Genomic DNA, 23,344 nt, shown 5'->3' on the forward strand with positions numbered 1-23,344 from the left:
TCTTCCCATCTCAACCTGGCCCGTTCAGTGGTTTGCGCCACCAAGCGGGCCCGGAGTAGGCCGTATAGAGTAGAGATCAATTTAGCCGGTTCGTCTCCCGTAATTACATCTGTCAAAGCTAGCGTCTGTACATTTGGGAAGTCCGGAGCAAATTGCGCACAGAGCGCGTGTTGCAATTGCAAGTAGCGAAAGTGCATATGAGGGGGTATGTTAAATTCCACTTGTAGGGAGGGAAAATCCCTTACGCCCATAGGAGTCACCACCTGATACAGAAAAAGTATCCCTCTAGAAGCCCACAAGTCTACATCTGGTAAGCCGGACAACTCACGAAGCAGGGGGTTGCGCCATAGCGGTGTATGTGAGTGGTAATAGTCAGCTCCCAGTAATCTAAGGGCTAGTTTCCAAATACTCCGGTGGTGTGGCAGGATCCGGGACCGGACATCCCTAACCCCACCAGCCCGAAAAATCATCTGAAGGGGAGTATCAACAAGGGATTCAGCCCTCCCGCCCACCAAGGTCTGATATCTGTGACTATCCGCTCTATGGAGGTGATAAAAATGGGAGATCTGGGCTGCTATGTAGTATGTGTGGAAATTAGGGAGAGCCAGTCCCCCCATAGATGTCGGGTTTTTAAGTGTGTTCCATGTCAACTTATGTCTAGATGGGCCCCAGATAAAGGTGTTTAAGACACCGTCTAATGTTTTAAAGATAGCCACGGGGACCATAACAGGGGAATGCCAAAGTACATAAAGGAGTTTCGGCAGGAGGATCATTTTAGTAATATTGATCCGTCCCATAACCCCAATGGGGAGACGGGACCATGCCTTAGTCTTCTCCCGCACATACAGAAGCAGTGGTTCAAGATTAAGATGAATATACTCCCCGGGTTCCCTCGTAACCTGCACTCCCAAATACTGAATGGAGGATACCCTGGAGAGCGGGAGAGAAGCTGCATCCCGGTCCGGGGAGAACAAGTCAATGGGTAGAACCTGCGACTTGGTCCAATTAATACGCAGACCGGAATGACCACCAAACTCCTCTATGACCCCCAGGGCAGCCTCCAACGACCGACCCGAGTCTTCTAAATACAGTAAGGTATCATCCGCATACATACTTACCGATTCCACCAGAGAACCGCATCGGAGGCCTACTACAGCCGGGTGTGCCTGAAGTGCAGCAGCCAACGGTTCTGCCGCCAAAGCATATAACATAGGAGAGAGCGGACAACCCTGACGTGTGCCTCAGCCCAACTGAAAGGGGTCCGACACCCATCCGTTAACCGCTACTCTAGCCATTGGGCGATAGTATAGGTGAGTAATCCATTTAACAAAATTGGGGCCAAACCCAAATTTACCCAAGCATTCCCAAAGATAATTCCACTCAATGGAATCAAACGCCTTAGCGGCATCCAGTGACACCACCACCCTCGAGCCCACTCTGTCATGCTCAGCCGGGATGTTCATATATAACCGGTGAATATTAATAGCCGTATTTTTCCCGGGCATAAATCCCGTTTGATCCGGGTGAACAAGTGATAGGATGACTCCACTCAGACGGGTGGCAAGTACTTTAGCCAAAATTTTAATATCTGCTTGAAGCAGCGAGATGGGGCGATAGGAATCCGGGGAGTGGGGATCCTTTCCTGGCTTGGGTATCACTATAATAACTGCCTGCCGTAGAGTATCTGGTAGGGACCCGGAGTCAAATATGTGTGTATATAATCTCAACAATTCTGGCACTAGTGTCTCAGAGTAGTGGGCATAGAAATCCAGAGGAATACCATCCAGTCCAGGGGCCTTAGCCGTTGCAAGGGATGCCACCGCTAGCCTAATCTCATCTGCCGATATCGGGGCCTCAAGAGACTCAACCTGAGCCTCAGAGAGGTGGGGAAGAGAGATATCTTGGAGGTACGCCCCCGTCTCAGTTCTCGGCCTATGTACCTGTGACTCATAAAGGGCAGCATAGTAAACACGAAACATGGTGGCCACTGTTGGCGGATCAGTTACCTCCTCACCCCCACTGTCAGTCAACGAAACCACCACCGGGGGCTTGGAGTCCCGATGCGCCAAGTAGGCCAGCAACTTTCCCGCCCTCTCTCCTTGTTCAAACACCCGTTGCTTAACAAAAAACAACTTTTGCTTAGCCTGTTCAATGTGGAGGTGATCTACTAGCCTTGTGTGGTGACGTAATACCTGGGCCTTAGCAGGTGTGGGGTCAGTAGTGAAGTCAGTGGTCACCGAGTCCAGCTCCCGTAGGGCATTAGATAGCAGAGTCTTGGAGGTACGCTTCAACCGGTTAATCCGGTGTGTTAAAGTGGAGCGTACGTGCAGTTTAAAAGCCTCCCAGGTACAGTCAACCAGAGCCGTCCCCTGATTAGTAGTAAAGAAAAACCCCCATTCGTCCCCTAAGTCTTCACTGTCACTCAAGGCGGTTAACCAGAAGGGGTGAAGCCGTCATGGTTTCGGTCCAGTAGGTCGGGTCAAGGAAAAAGTTGCCCAGCAAGGAGCGTGGTCTGATAATGATCTAGCATAATAGCCCGTGTCTACTAGCCTGGGTAACAACTGGGCGGACACAGCAATATAATCTATACGTGACATGGTGGAGTGAGTTGCAGAGAAACAGGAGTAAACACGTTTAGTCTGATATTTAAATCGCCACAGATCTGTAAGAGAGAATTCCTGAAACGTGCGACCCAGGCCAGTATCTTCCGGTAAATGATCCCCTCTTGTAGAGCTCATTCTATCCACCCCCGGATTCAAAACCATATTAAAATCACCCAGGCAAATTGCTAGGACATTAGGGTGTTGAGCCATAAAAGATAATCCCTCTGTAATTAGTCTATGATCGTAAGGCGGGGGTATATAATAGGCGAGAATAATGTACTGTTCGCCGTGCAATAAGCAGTGTATAAATATATATCTGCCCTGCGGGTCTGTCTGCAAAGAAACCAAGGAAAACTGTGCCGTCTTAGATATCAATACAGACACCCCGCGAGAATAGGACGTATGGGTGGCGTGGTAGGCCCATCCAATCCACGGGCGACGCAAAGCTTTTTGCAATCTCCCAGTTACATGCGTCTCCACCAGAACTGTGATATCCGCTCTATAAGTTTTGAGACACCCAAACACTGCCGCCCTCTTAATTTTATCCCGAATCCCCCTGACATTCCACGTCAGCAACTTCAGGGTACCCATTGCGTGGTCTCAGCCAATATCACAAGGAGAAAAATAGTATCCAAACCACCCGTCAAAGCAGTATCCATTCCCATATTCATCAGAGTATACATGAAAAAGACATTTGTCTATTCCATAACCAAATAAAGCTTGTGCCATAAACTAAGCATAAAACATAACATACTATAACATAATAACTACAGCCCATCCCCACCCTCCCTGCTCTCAGCCACCCCAACTTGGCTGGAGCTCCCTTCCCAAAACAAACCATAGAACACTAGGCAATGTCAATAAGGATAAGCCACGGGGGTGGACTTTGCCAGATATGGACTCAGTGACAAGACCAAGTCTTCTCCCGTCATAACCCGGCTTGTAGGCCGGAGCCGGACCATGCGTCCATTTCCCACCCTACTCCCATTGGTGCGGTGCCCAGTTCAGCAGCGGGACATAACAGTCCAAGAAAGGGCATGTATTAGGAGAAAGTCAAAGTTCTGCAGTCCCATGCAACAAGTCCAGAAGACCCGCGTCCCCCCCACCCCCCCAGGGAAAGGGCCCAATAAAGCCCGCCAAGCGGGTCCCCCAAACTAAGAGGGAGGGGGAAGGGGTATTGTGTAGTGAACCAGGGGGATGCCCGCAGAGCGTGGCCATAGGCAGCAGTATATGTTCAGTCAACAAGAGCATCGGCCATCCATGTTAGAGAGGGGGAACAGAAGCATCAATTCAGGGACTGAGGATAGTGAACCACACATAGGCAGTCCAACAGCTATCTGCTTGCACACGGGCAAATATAGAGAGGGGGGAGCAGATAGAGTACTCACAAATCTTCCAATGATTTTAGTCTCGAGGTGGCCGATTTCGAGCCACGTCCCTCTGGTCCAACCAGGAAACCGCCACCTCAGGATCCTCAAAAAAGTAGGCCCTATCTTCCCCCACTACGCGAAGTCTGGCCGGGTACAACATGGCGTACTTGAGGTAATGTGCCCTGAGGCGCCTCTTGACTTCCACAAATCGGGAACGACGTTTTTGAACTTCTGCGGAAAAGTCAGGAAACACTGAGATATGTCCGTTCTGAAACGGGATGTTGCCTTTTTCACGAGTAAGGCGAAGGATGGCATCCCTATCCCGGTAATTTAACAGCTTAGCAATGCACGTGCGAGGAGGTGCCCCCTCCGGCGGCGGGCGGGCAGGCATTCTGTAGGCCCTTTCAATAATAAATGAGGTAGAGAACGCTTCCCTACCGTAGGCCTTAATCAGGAGAGATTCCAAAAATGTCGCCGGGTCAGCCCCCTCGGAGCCCTCTGGCAGGCCGATAAAGCGGAGGTTAGATCTGCGGGCCCTATTCTCAAGGTCGTCCTGTTTCTGGGCCTGCTGCTGGAGCTGCCTTTGCACCTCTTGAGCATGTCGCAGAGGGAACAGGACATCTTCGGCCTGACTGATCCGGGTTTCAGTTTCCTTCACTCTGTCACGCAGTTTGGCCATGTCCTGTCGGATAAGTGAAACATCCACCTTAACCTCCTCAAGTTTAGTTGTCAGTGTGGTCTGGCAGGTAGAAATCGCCTCAAGCACCTTCGCCGTGTCTGAGGTAGCAGGTTCTGCAGCCGGAGTGGACTGTCCGCCATGTTGGCCTTCATGGTCCCGCCGGAACTTTTCAAGAGATGCCGCCGCTGCAGACTGCTTCTTCGTCGGAGACATCGTCCCAATGTATACACAAGAAGGTAGCGGGTTCTGTAAGGGTTAATCCTGTGTCTAGGGGGGTCCCTTCAACCTCTCAGACCTTAGATCCAATGTATTGTATAAATTCAGAGCGCTCTGGAATCAATTCTCAAAGGACAAATAAATTCACACATACACCATGGCGTCCTTCGAGAACTAATTGTATTGGGATATTACAAAGCAAATAATATAGGGTATTTTACGTCATACAGAATAAGACATGCGCAGTAGACATCAAGACGATTACAGCTGGTCAAGACAAAAATGCTATTGTTCTTTGTTCTAAGCTAGCTGAATTAATATAAGAAAAGATACATAATCCCTTCTGTAGCTAAAAAGATGCTGAGAAACAGTGTGAAGGTTATAGATAAGTGTGTGAGAACACACGGGTTAGAAGAATCTCATGTTGAGACAGTTATCTGAGAAGTTAAAGGGGTGTTCAAACTGTACATATTATTGAAATGGAAGTTTGTGAATATTAAGATGGCTGACAGAAACAAGATGGATGCTTAGCATAACCTTTCAGGTATTACACCGGTAAAATCGTAGGTAAAACAGTCAGTGGGCACCCAGGATCACTACAGGAGATCGCGGTAGGAGCGGAGCTCAGGTCACAAGCGTCCTACTCCATTGATGTCCAGGCCCCGCTCCCTCGACGCTCCAGGTTTATTTGTCTAGATCTGCAGAGATCCAAGAATCAGACTCCTTATTTGTTTTACCAAAAGGACTTAAGAAGGAGCAGGCAGCTTCCAAGGCTTCCATTGCCAATTGGGTCCGTCAATTGATCATTTAGGCCTACAGTCTGAAACATAAAGCTCCCCCCTTTAGGGTGAGAGCTCATTCTACCAGGGGTGTAGGAACCTCCTGGGCTTTTTGCCATCATGTATCTATGGCTCAGATTTTTAAGGCTGCTACCTGGTCTTCAGGTTTTGCCTATAGTTCAACTTTAAGCTTATTTAATAAAGTGTTTATTTTGACTATGAAGCACTGATAACACTACTGACTGCAGATGGCTTAAAGTGTATTTCCACCTTTGCGGCAAAATTTGGATGACGCCTACTTTATATTTGTTACATTTTACTATTTACATAGCGTAAGTTAAAAATGATTTTACTATTTAAATTGCTGTTTACCTTGTAATTGCTTTTTACTTGCTTAAAAATCCCACCTAACACCTCCTTCTATATATTGTTAAAGAGACAGCTTTGGCGTTATGTCTATCATAGATAACCCTCTGTGTACTGTGCTGGGTGATTTTAAAATGAGACTAAACTCAAGTTTGAAAAAAAGACAGTTATTTTCTGAGTTATGAATACAAACGCCTTCTATTGCACTCAGCCTCTTCTATATTTCCCAATTTTTTTTTGCTGCCGTGATCCAACCTCCTATTGGAGGGTGGATACCTTCATTCTCCAGGGCAGCATTTTATGTAGGAACGTGGTCACCCTCTCATTTGCTTCCGATATTGGCTAGGAACTATGACATTTTAATGAAGTCCTCGGTATTGGTTTAGAAATTCCGGTCCTGGGAAGCCAGTAAATGAACATATTCAGAACAGAGAACATATTCTGCCTTTTTTATTTAGTAGCAGAACATTTTTTTTCTTGCTAGGGATGCATCTGTGTTAACAATATTCTTGGGAAAAGTAATTCTGTCATATATATGTATGGCTTTACTCTGCCTTGTTCTGGTTTTAGGTACAAGAGGACAAATTTAGGTTACAGTGAAACAGTCGGGCTGTCATTGGAAATGGGACCGTCCAAGTTCCTCCAGCAGTATGCCTCCATGGGGAAGTGAGTGTTGCACATTCCATTGTAAATTATTCTTCTATGTCTGTGAACTGTTGCTACTGAATGCAGAGGTCCATTAAGTTACCATTGTTACTGAAATACTCACATACATTAATGCTGAGCTCCAGTCAAACATGTAAATACAAATGTGAATTACATTTACAGGAGCTTTTTTATCTGCCAAAGGGCATGTCTTCCCATTCCTCTTTTGCACACAGCACATTCAGGTGGACAAAACCACTTTATCTGTTATAGGTAGGAGTACGATGGTGTCATTTACCAGCCCCCAGTCAGCTTATTGGACAGAAAAGGAGCAGAAGTGAACTGATGAGGTCATCCTTGTGCTCCCTCTGACCTACTACTATCAGCTTGTTCACTGTCAGCACACATTACTGCTAATTTCACTCACTTCCAGGGTGCTCCTGTATGGAGGATCACACAAGGCTTACACCAAGCCAGACTCGAGTGTTTACACGTGTGACATTTTAAAAATGCACATCGGGATCTCCTTGGCCACATAAATATATTGAAGATGATCGTTCTCCCAAAATTTAACTATATGTTTAGGAACTGTCCGGTTTGGGTCCTCTCCTACTTCTTTAAAGATCTGGGTGGGTATATTGGCTGCTTCTTGTGGCAGGGGTCTCCTCCTCGGGTTGCTAGATCAACTGTCCAGCTCCCAGTATGCTGTGGAGGGCCTGGCATTGCCCAATCTACAGGTGTCTTACTGGGTGGCTATGTTGGTCACAGTTAGGTGGTGGTTCCAACAATCAAGAACTAATGCGGCTGTTTGCTTAGAGGCAGCCATTTTGGGATCTCTTAAATAACTCAGTAAATTGGTGTACAGGGGATTCAGAGTGTACCCTACTCTGCCTGACCCTACTAAAGTGACCTTGCACGTGTGGGGTGCGGCTAGAAGAAGATTCTTACATCCCAATCAGTGGTCTACCTATAACCCTTTGTGGGGAATCCTTCCCTACCTCATTTTAGAACGATACTGGATCCGTAGCTCTGGGCTGGTTTTGGGATCAAACTGCTTAAAGATGTGATGCCTGCAGGTGCTCTGCTATTGCTTTGAGACCTCACACTTAAATTTAAACTCCCTAGATGGATGAGGTTCCGGTACCTTAAGTTCCGCAATGCAAGCCAGGCACAGTTTCCCACTGTTCCTAGTCTTAAGGCGAAAGGTATAGAGGGGCTACTAGCACAGGAAACCTTAGACAAACCCCTTTCTTCGCTATATTTGGCGCTGCTTAGGGTGGATTTGCCAAAAATGGAGGCACTGTGGGTGAAATGGCGGGCAGATATCCTGACCCTGGGCAGGGAGACCTGGGAAGAATGCTGTGAAAATAGTTCTAGACTTATGATCTCCGCTAGGGACAAATTACTACAGACCAAATTCTTACATAGGACTTGTTACACTCTTCAGAGACTGCATGAGATTTATCCACAACGCTCGCCGAACTGTCCGAGGTGTCAATCTTTCAACAGAACCTTTTTCCATGTGTTCTGGACCTGCCCTAAGGTGGTACAATACTGGCATGAGATACTGGAATATATTAAGACCCGCTTGCAACTATTAATCCCAATGTCAGTTGAATTAGTCTTACTAGGCATTCAGGATGACGATATTCAGGACGATTATATTTTGGTTCTCTTGTCTGACTACTCCTGTTCTCTGCTTTACTATGACATGTTATGCTGGTATTTAATTAAATTGGTATTTAATTAAATTATATATATATATATATATATATATATATATATATATATATACACACACACATTATATTAGTTTGGGGTTGGCCAACTCAATATTGAACCCTACGGACTAAGACTGGGATGGCATTAAAGTTCATGGTTTATGTGGGTGTAAAGGCAGGTGTCCCAATTCTTTTGGTAATCTAGTGTGTATGTGTGTGTATAAAGTTTACATACCCTGGCAGAATTTATGATTTTTTTGGCCATTTTTCAGAGAATATGAATGATAACACAAAAACATTTCTATTGAGCTCTGCAATGTGGTGCTGATCGCCTCCAAACTGTGGCCCAGATGTAGCATTTAGCTTTCCTTTACCTGGTGCTTGAGAGCAACATTTCCCCTACTGATATCAACGATGGGGCATCATTCCTCCCACTGGCGTCAAGGATGGGGCAGCATTCCTCCCACTGGCGTCAAGGATGGGGCAGCATTCCTCCCACTGGCGTCAAGGATGGGGCAGCATTCCTCCCACTGGCGTCAAGGATGGGGCAACATTCCTCCCACTGACGCCAAGGATGGGGCATTTCCTACTCTCACTGGCCACTTTAAAGCTTGAAGGACAGTACACTGGCCCCTTGTTTAGAAAGTTTGGGGACCACTGAGCTGGCTGTTGAATGTCCTCTAGCCAGGAAACAAGGTGAGCTCTGTCTGACTTTCTTCAGCTTCGAATGCACATTGCAAGAGGCTTACCATGTGCTGCAGGTATGCAGTATAGTGCAGGAGAGGAGCCTGTACAACTGTACAAGATGGAAGGTTAAACTGGAGTTCTGCTTTAAAATTATTCCTAAAACTTGCTCCAGCTTTCCCCCTAAAAAAACTGCTTGTAGATTTATTTAATGCTTTGCCTCTCTGTTGTTTATTTGCAGTATGGCGGCTGGTAGTGCTAAAAGGCCACTTAGTGCCTGGGAAGTTAGACATCCTCCAAATGACTTCCAAGTATTGGAACAGATTTTTAAGCACTAGCTACATGATGTATGCGGCCTGCCCGCTGATTTAGTGTAAACTTTTGATTGAAAAAGGCATTGGTGCAATTGTATTAGCTGTTTTGCACAGAATAATGATACCTATTTTGTTCAATTTGTGGTTACTGTAACTGCAACGGGATTGCTTGTGTCAGATGCCACACATATCGATAAAATGATGGTTTATGTATAGGAAGAAAAATCTTCTCCTAGCTAAGATAACTTAAAAGAATAGTTTTACAACTGAACAGTATTTGTACCATTTTTGGTCATTTCCTTGCATTTTTATATTTTTAATTGCTGTATTTATCTATTCATTTATTATAGGTATACGTCTCCGTCAATTTACACAGCGCTTTACATATACAGTATATTGTACATTTACATCAGTCCCTGTTCTAATAGAGCTTACAATCTAAGGTCCTTATCTCACATTTAGATATACACCTACTAGGGCCAATTTAGACAGGAGCCAATTAACCTACCACCATGTCTTTAAGTGTGGGAGGAAACTGGAATAACCCAAGGAAAACCACACAGGCACAGGGATAACATGCAAACTCCAGGGAGATAGTGTCAAGGTTGCAGGGGGGGCTGTGTATAGTTGCCGCAATTGCGACCCAGCCCCACGCTCTAGGGGGCCCATGCGTCCCCCTGTACACCTGTGTAGCGCTACCCCTAGAGGACCCGCTTAAGTGTAATTGGTTCCGTACTCTGCCCTCAGCCCCAAGAAGAGTCTTGGCCCCTCTGGCAATAGTGCAAGGGCCAATGAAAACACACACGTTATGATAAAACACAGAATCGTGTTTACTGTAAGGCCTCTTTCACATGGGACGGATCCGTGATGATTCTCCCAAAGAGCATCTGCTTGCTCAGCGGTGATCGCTCCATCGATCCCCGCTGAGCAGGAAGATGACAGGTCCGTCTCTGCACATCGTGCAGTGACGGACCCGTCAACTTCCGCTCTCCCCTATGGGAGATTGGATGACAACAGACCACAGAATCCATCCTCATCTGATCCGCAGACAGATGGAAAAGTAGGTTTTTCCTCCATCACACTTTTCCGGATCGGAGCAGGTCGAATGTCAGTGGACATGTCACTGCTGGCATCCGATGCTCCATAGGGGATGGAGCATCCTTTCCGGTCCGCCTAAAAAACTGACAGGCAGACCTGAACGAATCGTCCGTGTGAAAGAGCTCTAAGGTTTTTGGGGAAAAGTAACGGATAAAACTAGATTTTTTAAATGAATTAATTGGAGAGCAATGACTGAGATCAAGAGCACTATAACTCAATATTTTGTATCAAGCTGCTTTCAGAGGATTCCTCAACAGTGAATGACCCCAAAAGCCGAGGCAAACTCTAATCACAAAATGGCAACTTTATACTGGATTGGTTACCACTCTAATTAACTTTGTCTCTATAGGTCCAGGCAGGAGGAGAGCAGAGGAATGACCCTCACTTATGTCAGACTCCCTTCTGTCCCCTGACACCACAGGCCCAACTATGAACACTGTACCTAATTCAGTGTTCAGTGGCGTAACTCCCAAGTCAGACTACCCCACTCATACACTACGTATACAGAGCCCTAAGTATGTGTGTGCGTGTCCGTATGGCACCAGTAACTCCAGTCCCTTGGAAGAAGGATGATGCCCTGGATCTTCAGCTAGCCACTTTAGTTGGTGCACTTAAACTCCTGCTTGACAAAGTATAACTGTGGTATGCTTACAGTATCCAGATAGCAAGGCAGACACCTTGACTGGATGTCAGTGGTTCTGGTAAGTGTGGACAAAGTGAAGTAACTCTGTCTGTGTGCACGGTCCTTGTTTCCTGCAAATGGGCAATTGCCTCTCACCAATCCTGCGCTCAAGGCCCAAACAAACGCCCTGGAACAGGCAGGCTCTTCTGGTAACACGACTGGCCACCTCACACTGTAACGCTTTACGCCGTTGGTGCAAGTGCACCTGGATATGCACCTGGGATCTACCTCTCTTTGTCAGGATGTGACCGACCGGCTGTGGATACCTGGAAAAGAAGCGGTGAACTGATCTGGGAGGCAGCACCTCTCCCCAAGGTCCAGTCTCTTCTACTGCCTTGTGTTGACTGCTTCCTCTCAGGCAAACAAGACTGTGTCCTTGATTCTTTCCTTGCCGTGGAATCCTGGGATGTGTAGTCCTTTCCCCATACAAGGCTATGGGGGTGGTTTTTGGTGGGGACTAAATGTTCCATAATGCTTTTGCTGCTGATTGGCTCCCCCCCCCTGCCAATGAGGATCCAGGGGAAGGAGCATAACAAACAAAGCTAGTGAGGGGAGGGAGGGGGAAGAAATCCCACGCAGGGGCTGACAGGCACACTCTCCCTTCAGTGAGAGCCTTGATTGGCTTGGCATGGCCGCAGGAGATGCGGGGCACCTGCTACACCTGGATAGGAAGAGGGGCAAAGGGGTAGTATGTAGAGGAGATTGGTTACTCTACATGCAGCCCTGCCACCCCTCCTATCCACCTTCTGCTGTGATTAGGCCCCTGTGTGATTCCCCCCCCCCCCATTCCCCGCAGAGCTGCCAGGTTCCCCCCTTCCCTCTCCGCCGGCTGCTCTGGGGTATCTGTCAGGATAGTGATCAGGGAAGAGGACCATAAAGGTGTCATTAACAGGCACCTTCCATGTCCTAATGAATAGTCAGTGATCTGTACTGATCACTGACTTTGTTTATTCATAACAGGCATAATAAACTGTGTTTACTATGCTTCTGTTTGTGAATGAACAGGATGCTCGGTACAGAGCTATAACTGTCCATTCATTCTGTGCAGCTGAGGCTGCAGAGTTGGAGATTGAGGGCTCCTTAATCTCCTTTCTCTGTCTCAAAGGTAAAACATCAGATTTATTTTATAGACACCTGAGAACTGACCAAAGTCTCCCAATGGGGCTCCTAAAAATTGTAAAAATAAATACATAAACATTGTAAAATACAATGGTAAATAATAATAAGAAAAGCCACCCCCACATCAAATCATTCTCTGCAGCTGTTACCTTTTGTACCACCACCCCCTCCCTTTTAGCTCTAAGAGTAGGGCCCCCCTGTACCTTTTGTATTTAACTGTACTCTAATTGTGTTGTTCCCCCCTATACATTGTAAAGCATTGCTTAACCACTTCAGACCCAGGCCAATTCTGACATTTCTCTCCTACATGTAAAATTACTAATTTTTTTGCTAGAAAATTACATAGAACCCCCAAACATTATATATGTTTTTTTAGCAAAGACCCTAGAGAATACAATGGCGGTCATTGCAACTTTTTATCTCGCACGCTATTTGTGCAGCAATTTTTCGAACGCGTTTTTTCAGAAAAAAAACAGTTTCATGCTTTAAAAAAAAAAAAAACAGTAAAGTTAGCCCAATTTTTTTGCATAATGTGAAAGGGGAGGATACGCCGAGTAAATAGATACCCAACATGTCACGCTTCAAAACTGCACGCGCTCGTGGAATGGCGCCAAACTTTGGTATTTAAAAATCCCCATAGGCGACAGTTTACATTTTTTTACTGGTTACATGTTTTGGGTTACAGAGGAGGTCTAGGGCTAGAATTATTGCTCTTGCTCTAACGTTCGCGGTGATACCTCACATGTGTGGTTTGAACACCGTTTTCATATGTGGGCGGGACTTACGTATGCGTTCGCTTCTGTGTGCGAGCTCACGGGGACAGGGTCGCTTAAAAAAATTTTTTATTTTTTTTTATTGTTAGTTTTATTTTTATTTTTTATTTTTACACTTAAAAAAAAAATAAAAAAAAATTGATGACTTTTATTCCTATTACAAGGAATGTAAACATCCCTTGTAATAGGAATATGGCACGATCAGACCTATTTACAGTGAAATATGGGGTCAATGACCCCATATCTCACCTCTAGGCTGGGAAGAATAAAAAAAAAAAAAAAAAAAAAAAAACGATCATGGCTTCCTAGCCAGATCGCCGCCGTTAATTTGAATACCGAGGCCGGGCGTGACGTCATAACATCGCACCCGGCCTCCGAACGATCATAGAGACTCCGGGGACGATCTAGTCTGCCGGAAATCTCTATGATCACATGCTGGGGCCGGCGTCCCCTCCCGCCGCCCGTAAGAACGATCAAGCGGTGGAACAGCCGCTATGATCGTTCTTATGGTGTAGGGAATCGCCGGCTGAAAACTGCAATATCTGAATGATGTCTGTGGACTCAGGCATCATTTAGATATAACCAGCGAAACCCCATGACGTCAATAGATGTAGTGCGGGTCTCAAGTGGTTAAACTGTTGGCACTATATAAATCGTGTATAATAAGAAGAAAAGGAAAAGAACAAAAATTAACTACTGACAACAGTCGTGAAACGACCAGGGTCACAATGGTCGCTTGCTACCGGGCCATGGCATTTTGCCACCATGGGGGGGTGGGGGGTACCTGGCTAAGGGTCAGGGGGCCCTTTGTGGTTTCTTGCACCCGGGGCACTGAAGGTTACGCACATGGTTAGGATTTGAACTGACCGTCCTAGTGCTGCTAGACTGAAGTGCTAACCACTGAGTGCTGGATTTGCAATTGTTCCACTTCTTTGAACTTTAGAAGTTGGTAAAATGATGCTTTTATTAGTGGACAGGGTTTGATCCCCTTTACAGTTGTTAAATCAGCACCCCAGTACTTTTTTTTTTTTGATGGAGGCAGAAGAGGTTGGGTTTTTTTTTTTGCTTTTGCTGTCCATGATTCTATTGGGAAGATTTCCCCTCACTTCCTGTCAGAACAAGATGTGACAGGAAATCATTCCAAAGGCTGGCACAGACAAGACCACCATTTTTGTAGACTGAGGAAGAGTTAGAACAATGTTTTTTGTTGCCACTTTTTTTTGCTGGGGAGTACCGCACATGCTTTTTCTTGGGTGCAGCAGGGACAGGAAGTAAGGATAAACTGCCCAATGAGATCACACAGGAATAGTCTTCCCCATTCTATCCAAAAAAAAAAAGGCTTTGTTAGGCTTTCGGGGTTTTGAGGTTTCTGGTTGGAGATCTTCTATACCTCTTTATAATGTTGGCTTTAAAGAGACCCTGTTGTCACTTAATTTTTATACAATTGTTGCATAAGAATGTATGTGCATGTATTTCATGTATGTTACCTGTAAAAGGCTTCCTTATGTAGGCATCTAAAAGCCCTGAGACTACTGCTTGGTGCTGCCATCTTGGGTGTGATGTCAGCTACCCCAGAAGACTCAGAGCTGTCACTCAAGCGACACCGTTGAGTATTCCCTTTCTTTCTTCCTCCAGCTGCTATATGTAGGGAGGTGACGGGAGGGGTGGAGGTGCTGAGCCAGTACAGAAAGTAACTGAACACTTCCAGTAGAGGAAAGGCTATGATATGCAATAAGGAATGGGCTGAGCTAGAGAATTAACTCTTCCTGGAGTGTCAATTCCCTAGCAATTTCAGAGGCACGTTGCAAGGCAATAAAAATGTGTATGGAAAGATAAAACGCTGTAAGCAAATATTTAAAATGCTCATATTTTCTGTGTTTTTACCTGCATTTTTTTTGTTGGTGACCATTTCTGAATTCCCCATTTTAATGTGTATATAAAAATAAAAAATAAAAAAACCTTTATATTGAATTGTAGCACTTGGGAGATACAACGGTGACGGCATGACCAATGTTTTGGGATGTGTAGCCCAGACTGGCAAAACTGATACTATCAAACATTAGTGAGGAAGGGTTTTGGAGGTGTAGGTATGAAGTTTTTATTTTTCCAGTTTTTACAAATAAGCATTTAATACAAGGAGAATTTATTACACTAAAGGCTAGTTTACAAGAAGCATGGCTTCCGACACGCTTTGTTAAAGTTCTCTCAACTCCAGTCAAAGCTCATGTCACTAAATAAAATGGTTAGTTTACAGTTCTGTTAACACTTTGCTTGGGCCTTCGTTGGGGCTTCAATGAGGCTTTGGTAGAGCTTTGATGGGGCTTTGGTGAGGCTTTGTGGGGCTTTGATGGGGCTTTGGTGGGCCTTCAAGCGAGCTTTGCCATAGACTTCTATGGAGGCTTTGAAGACGCTTTATGCATGAGTCCTTAGTGGAGTGAAAAAAAGAAGCTGCAAGCAGATCACGTGGGTGCACTGATTATTAGTTAAGGATCAGCTCCTGTAGTTACATAATTAATCTGGTTTTCCATCTAGTTCAACCAGTAAGGCCTCATGCACACTGGACGTTATAAAACTGCCAGTTGTGTTAGCTGTAGAAAGCTGTAGCCGTAGAATGAGTTTTTTGCAGCATTTTTGTTGTAGTGTTTTTTCAGCGTTTTTTTTTTTTTTTTTTTTTTTTTAGCAAACGATACTCTTACAAAAGCTTATGGTTCAAAAACGCTGATCAACGCCGAATAGCCAAGTTTTTCAGCGTTTTTAACCTTTTATCAGAGCTGGAGTGTTTTTACAGCTGAAAAACTCCACTTAGGCCTCATGCATACTACACATTTTTATAGAAACTCTTTTTGGCCTCAGATGTTATTTTCTGTAGCCAGTAAAGCAGTAAGCCGGCATGTTATCCTATGTGTCCATGCACACATAGGCTGTTATCAGCGTTTTTTGGCAGGGGCATTTTCTGGCTGAAAAACATGGCTATTCTGCATCGTGGTGCACTGAAATTTCTGCCGCCGAAACAGATTGGCCTAAAACTGTGTTCTCGGCATGTGGCCGTAAGAAGAAAAGGTGCCGATAATGGCGCTGAAAGGGTGGTGTTGTCTGCCCACTGGGTGCTGCCCATTGCAGGGTGTTATCCTGGTAGCTCAAGGTCTTGTCCTCCCCTCCCTCTTACTCTCCTCGCAGAGTGGCAATCTCCCTGTGTCGGGGAGCTGAATTGTCCGGGCCGCTAGTAACAAGCTAGTAACAGCTAGTAACAATGTCCTGCCTCCTGTGACCGACGGCACACTGATCCAATCCCAGGACATTGAATCAGTGTGACGTGATCACAAGAGGTGGGACATTGTTATCGTGGCTGGGAAATTCAAATCCAGCTCCGTGACACAATAGGAGATCCGAACACTGGTGAGGCTGCATTCCATATGCACTGGCAAAGCTGCATCCCACCTGCACTGGCAAGGCTGCATCTGATGGGCAGTCTTAAGCCGCGTACACACGGGCGGATTGTATGGCCTACTTAGTCCGCCGAAACACATTTCAGCGGACAGTCCGCTCGTGTGTGGGCTTCAGCGGACTTTTTCAGCGTGCAGTCTGGCGTACTAAGTATTTCGGAATTTCCGTAATATTGTCCGTCATACTTTGGTTTCAGCGGACAATCCGCTCGTGAGTAGGCTAGTTCGACGGACTAAGAATGGCGCATGCTCAGAAAGGATTTACACGGCGGAAGGTTGCATTGCTGTGTATTGGACTTCCTATTTCTAGTCCCGTCGTACGTGCTGTACACGTCATCGTGCAAGCTTTCGACGGAGTGTTTGTGCATCCGTGTGTGGTCAAGTCCGTTCATTCGAAAGTATGACGGACTGTCCGTCGGATTGTATGACGGACTAAGTAGGCCATACAATCCGCCCGTGTGTACGCGGCCTTACAAGCACACTTTTTTTGGAAATAAATCACTTTTTAGAATAAAAAAAAAATAAGACAACAGTAAAGTTAGCCCAATTGTTTCTTATATTGTGAAAGATAATGTTACACCGAGTAAATTGATACCCAACATGCCACGCTTTCAAATTCCTAATGTTTACTTCCGCAATGCGCGCCGCCGCGTGTGTGCATCGCGGAAGTTCTGTGTTCGCCGTGTCCCCCGGGGACAGGCAAACACAGATCGCTGTAAACGGCCAATCACAGCGGCCGTTTACAGCGTGATCGGCGTGTCCAATGGGAGATGATCTCATATGTAAACATATGAGATCATCTCTCAGCGCCGCTCTCCCTCCTCACACAGACAGTGTGAGAGGGGAGAGATGAACGGCTGCAGCGGCAGCCGTTCTCCCTCGAGTTAAAAAAAAAAGTAAAAAAAAGTGCCATCCTCCCCCAGCAGTGCCACCTGCCCCCAGTGCCATCTGTCATCAGTGCCACATAGTGCCATCTGTCATCAGTGCCACGTATTAGTGCCATCTGTCATCAGTGCCACGTATTAGTGCCATCTGTCATCAGTGCCACCTGTCAGTGTCACGTGCCATCTGTTGTCAGTGTCACGTGTCATCAATGCCACTTATCAGTGCCATCTGTCATCAGTGTCACACGTCATCGGTGCCATGTATTAGTGCCATCTGTCATCGGTGGCATGTATTAGTGCCACGTATTAGTGCCATCTGTCATCGGTGGCATGTATTAGTGCCACGTATTAGTGCCACATGTCTTCAGTGCCACGTATTAGTGCCACGTGTCATCAGTGCAACATATTAGTGCCATCTGTCATCAGTGCCACGTATAAGTGTCATCATTGCCACGTATCAGTGCCATCTGTCATCAGTGTCACGTGTCATTGTCCTGGTGCTTCAAAAGTGTAATAAATAGTCAACAAGTTAGATGTGTAATTTATGTTCCTAGAACACATGATGGCGCTACCTGCATGTTGGGCATCTCTGTGGCCAGGCTGTGAAAAAGTCCCACACATGTGGTATTGTAATACTCAGGAGGAGGAGCAGAATTTTTTGGGGGGTGTCATTTGTGGTATACACATGCCACGTGAGAGAAATAACCTATTACAATGACAATTTTGTGGAGAAAAAAAAAATGAAAAATCTTAATTTTGCAAAGAATTGTGGGAAAAAAATGAGTACATCAAAAAACTCACCATGCCTCTTACTAAATACTCTTACTAAATGGAATGTCTATTTTCCAAAAAGGGGTCATTTGGGGGGTATTTGTACTTTCCTGATTTGTTCGGGTCACAAGAAGCGAGATAGGCCACCAGTACATCAGATGTGATCAATTTTGTGCGATTCGCACCACAGCTTTTAGACTCTCTAACTTTCACAAAGACCAAATAATATCCACTAATTTGGGTTATTTTTACCAAAGATATGTAGCAGTATAAATTGTGGCCAAAATTTATGAAGAAAAATTAATAATTTGCATAATTCTGTCACAGAAACAAAGAAATATGCGTTTTTTTTCAAAATTTTCGGTCTTTTTTCATTTATAGCGCAAAAAATAAAAACCCCAGAGGTGATCAAATACCACCAAAAGAAAGCTCTATTTGTGGGAAAAAAAGGACAAAAAATTCATTTGGGTACAGTGTTGCATGACTGAGTAATTGTCATTGAAAATGTGAGAGCACCGAAAGCTGAAAATTGGTCTGGGCAGGAAGGGTGTTTAAGTGCCCAGTAAGCAAGTGGTTAATATATAAATAAATATGTGTGTGTGTGTATATGTATATATATATATATATATATGTGTGTGTGTGTATATGTATATATATATATATATATATATATGTGTGTGTGTGTATATATATATATATATATATATATATATATATATATATATATATATATATATATACTCAACACCAACTTTATCAGGTACACGTGTTCAATTGCTGCGTAAACACAAATTGCTAATCGGCCAATCACGTGGAAACAACACAATGGATTTAGGCTAAATGTGGTGAAGATGACTTCTGAAGTTCAAACGGAGCATCAGAATGGGGAAGAAGGGAATTAAGTGACTTTGGATATTGCATGGATGTTGGTGCCGGACGGCTTTTCTGAGTATTTCAAACACTACTTGATCTACTGGGATTTTCACACACAACCATCTCTAGAGTTTACAGAGATTGGTCCGAAAAAAAAAGATACTATCCAGTGAGAGGCATTTGTGTGGAGGAAAATGCCTTGTTGATGTCAGAGGAGAATGGGCAGACTTCCAAATGATGGAAAGGTAACAGAAACTCAAATAAGCCCTCGTTACAACCAAAGTATGCAGAATGCCATCTCTGAACGCACAACACATTGAACCTTGAAGCAGATGGGCTTGATCAGCAGAAGACCACACTTGCTGCCACTCCTGTCAGCTAAAAACAGGAAACTGAGGCTACAATTTGCACAGGCTCACCAAAATTGGGCAATAAAAGATTGGAAAAACATTGCCTGGTCTGATGAGTTTCTCAATTTCAGCTGCGACATTCAAATTTAGTGTAAACAACAGGAAAGCATGGATCCAGCCTGCCTTGTATCAACAGTTCAGGCTGGTGGTGTTAATGGTGTGAGGGATATTTTCTTGGCACACTTTGGGCACCTTGGTACTAACTGAGCATCATTTAAATGCCACGGCCTACCTGAGTATTGTTGCTGACCATCTCCATCCCTTTATGATGACAGTGTACCCATCTTCTGATGGCTCCTTCCAGCAGGATAATGTACCATGTCACAGAGCTCAAATCATCTCACCACTGGTTTCTTGAACATGACAATGAGGTCACTGTACTCCAACGGCCGCACTCACCAGATCTCATCCAATAGAGCTTTGTGATGTGGTGGAATGGGAGATTCACATCCCGGATGTGCAGCCAACAAATCTGCAGCAACTGTGTGATGTTAAGATGTCACTATGGACTAAAATCTCTGAGGAACGTTTCTAAAACCTTGTTGAATCTACGCCAGGAAGAATTAAGGCAGTTCTGAAGGCAAAAGGGGTCCAATCCGGTACTAGCAAGGTGTACCTAATAAAGTGTCCGGTGAGTGTATATTATATATATATAATAATCTTTTACTGCACTGCTGATTAAAAAATAAAATGAAATGCATGTTGTGAGTTCCACATCACCTCTAGACATTTCCCGATAAAGCCAAGACAGTGTTGTAAATATTACATTTTTTTAGAACTTGTTTTTCAGTCAAAGCCTGACCTGCCCGTCTATAGCCTGCTGCCCGTTCTGCGCTCTCTCTCATACTTCCGTCTCCTCCACAGGAACGTAGTCGATTTTGCCCTGGTGGCCACACAGCTGGGGTTTTGCAGTGTTTACTTCGTCTTCCTAGCAGAAAACGTGAAACAAGTAAGTATAGAAGCTGCCGCTGTGCTAATTAACTTTTCAAATTTGTTCATTTAATTACTAGCTTTAAAAATCTTCCTGGATCAAAGAGAGTCTCTATTCCATTTTCTGCGTGCACAGAAAATAAAATCATTTTATTAATAAGTGTTCACTCTGTAATTTACAAACATTACCGCTTGCTTTTCAACTTTTATGCCCGTTCAGCCTGGAGAAATCTAGTGTCAGAGGAGTCGCATCATTTGAATGTTAATTAATAGAGGGCAATTGTGCTCAACACTTAAATATTCAGCATTTAATGGGTTCTGGTGTTTTACGTTGTTAGTTCAGCCGGAATGCACATTTTGGTTTTTGGTTACAAAGCTGCTCATGGTAAAATTTAATAAAATCCTAAAATAAATCTAAACCCTAAAAACAAAAATGTAATACTGTATATTGCAAGTGCAACTTACCACTATTTAGATATTGAAGTTGCATTCATTTTCTTCTTGTTCAATCTTTCTGATTAAAATTTTGAAAAAATACGGAGGTTGCATGTTTAGGGGTTTGCAAAAAGTACATGTAGACCAGTAGTGGGCAACTTACTTGATATGTGTGGCCTCAAGTTCAGCCCTCAACATCACATAAGGGCCGCACATATGGTCAGAGACGGTAGACATGATACAGGCAAGTGTCAGTGACTGCAGACATGATACAGGCGAGGGTCAGTGACTGCAGACATGACGCAGGCGAGGGTCAGTGACTGCAGACATGACACAGGCGAGGGTCAGTGACTGCAGACATGACACAGGCGAGGGTCAGTGACTGCAGACATGACACAGGCGAGGGTCAGTGACTGCAGACATGACACAGGCGATGGTCAGTGACTGCAGACATGACACAGGCGATGGTCAGTGACTGCAGACATGATACAGGCGATGGTCAGTGACGGCAGACATGATACAGGCGATGGTCAGTGACTGCAGACATGACGCAGGCGAGGCTCAGTGACTGCAGACATGACACAGGCGATGGTCAGTGACTGCAGACATGACACAGGCGATGGTCAGTGACTGCAGACATGATACAGGCGATGGTCAGTGACTGCAGACATGATACAGGCGATGGTCAGTGACTGCAGACATGATACAGGCGATGGTCAGTGACTGCAGACATGATACAGGCGATGGTCAGTGACTGCAGACATGATACAGGCGATGGTCAGTGACTGCAGACATGATACAGGCGATGGTCAGTGACTGCAGACATGTTAACCACTTAAGGACCGAGCCTCTTTTTCAGATTCAGTGTTTACATGTTTGAAACAGTTGTTTTTTTTTTTTTTTTTGCTAGAAAATTACTCAGAACCCCCAAACATTATATATTTTTTTTTTTTTCTAACAACCTAGAGAATAAAACGGCTGTCATGTCAATACTCCCCCCCCCCCCCCCCCCCGTATTTGCGCAGCGATCTTACAAGCGCACTTTTTTTAATAAAAAAATAAGACAACAGTAAAATTAGCCCAATTTTTTATTATATTGTGAAAGATAATGTTGCGCCGAGTAAATTGATACCCAACATGTCACGCTTCAAAATTGCGCCTGCTCGTGGAATGGCGTCAAACTTTTACCCTCAAAAACCTCAATAAGCGACATTTAAAAAATTCTACAGGTTGCATGTTTTGTGTTACAGAGGAGGTCTAGAATTATTGCTCTCGCTCGATCGCAGCGATACCTGATATGTGTGGTTTGACTACTGTTTTCATATGTGGGCTCTACTCACATATTCGTTCGCTTCTGAGCAGGAGCTTGTTGGGATGGGGTGTTTTAAAAAAAATATGTTAAGAAAAAAATTTATTTATTTTACTTGATTTTATTTATTTTTACAGTTTAAAAAAAAAAAAAAAGGATCACTTTTATGCCTATTACAAGGAATGTAAACATCCCTTGTAATAGAAAAAAGCATGACAGGTCCTCTTAAATATGAGATCTGGGGTCAAAAAGTCCTCAGATCCCATATTTGGACTTAAATGCAATAAAAAAAAAAGTAATTTGAAAAAATTACATTGAAAAAATGTGCCTTTAAGAGGTATGGGTGGAAGTGACGTTTTGACGTTGTTTCAGCCCTGCTATGGTCTAGAGACGGATGGGGGCCATCTTGGCCTCACTCGTCTCCATACCACAGAGAAGGCAGGTCCCGATCGCTTACGCCGCTACCGGCGTCTCCGGTAAGCAGCGGAGGGCACGGGAGAGTGGCGGGAGGGGGGGTGGCACCTCTCCCGCTGCCAATAATGGTGATCTTGCGGCAAACACGCCGCAGAGACCACCATTATCGTACACACGACCGATGCCTGAAGAGATGGTTATCTCGGTTGTGGCAGCAGCTGCCGTTTACCGAGATATCCCTCTCCAAAAAATGGACGTACATCGTCGTAAAGGGGATATAAGAAATGGTCAAAGACTACAGGGATGATACAAGAGATGGTTAGAGACTACAGACATGATGCAAGAGATGGTCAGAGACTTCAGACATGATACAAGAGATGGTTTAGGGACTGTGGACATGATAAAAGAGATGGTCAGAGGCGTCAGACCTGATACAGGAATTGGTCCAAGACTGCAAAAATGCTGTTAGACTTTGAATAGGCTATAGGAATTACATGAGACTGGAGACATGTTACATGAGTCTGCTTTAAATGACTGCTATATCAGGGCAATGGGAAAACGCAGATTAGCGTTTGCCTTCAGCCTGGGGATTGCATAAAAGGTCTAGACAATACAGCACATGCAAGCTATAGATCAAGGGTAGGCAACCTTAAAGAGGTGGAGATCTACCTGAACAATTTGGAAGAAGTGAAAGATCACCAGGCACAGTGCAGCCTCATAACACCTGATTTGAATCTCTAATTGCCGTACTACCATGTCGCCATTGCGTGCATTGCACGGCAATCATGGGTTTAAATCAAGTGGTGAGGTAACATATCACCTCTTC

General features: G+C 44.8%; 1 protein-coding gene across 1 annotated transcript in view; it reads left to right on the top strand.

Moving 5' to 3' along the window:
- SLC36A4 (solute carrier family 36 member 4) overlaps positions 1 to 23,344 on the top strand; it is a 389,091-nt gene that overhangs the window by 81,847 nt on the left and 283,900 nt on the right. The window contains exons 5-6 of the mRNA XM_077484990.1: positions 6,584 to 6,679; positions 20,295 to 20,379. Coding sequence (XP_077341116.1) covers positions 6,584 to 6,679; positions 20,295 to 20,379 — 181 coding nt within the window. The remainder of the gene's footprint in view (positions 1 to 6,583; positions 6,680 to 20,294; positions 20,380 to 23,344) is intronic.

Source organism: Lithobates pipiens, unplaced genomic scaffold (assembly GCF_037356315.1).
Source record: "Lithobates pipiens isolate NorthernLeopardFrog02 unplaced genomic scaffold, aLitPip1_a1.2 Scaffold_17, whole genome shotgun sequence".
NCBI classification, from domain to species: Eukaryota; Metazoa; Chordata; class Amphibia; order Anura; family Ranidae; genus Lithobates; species Lithobates pipiens.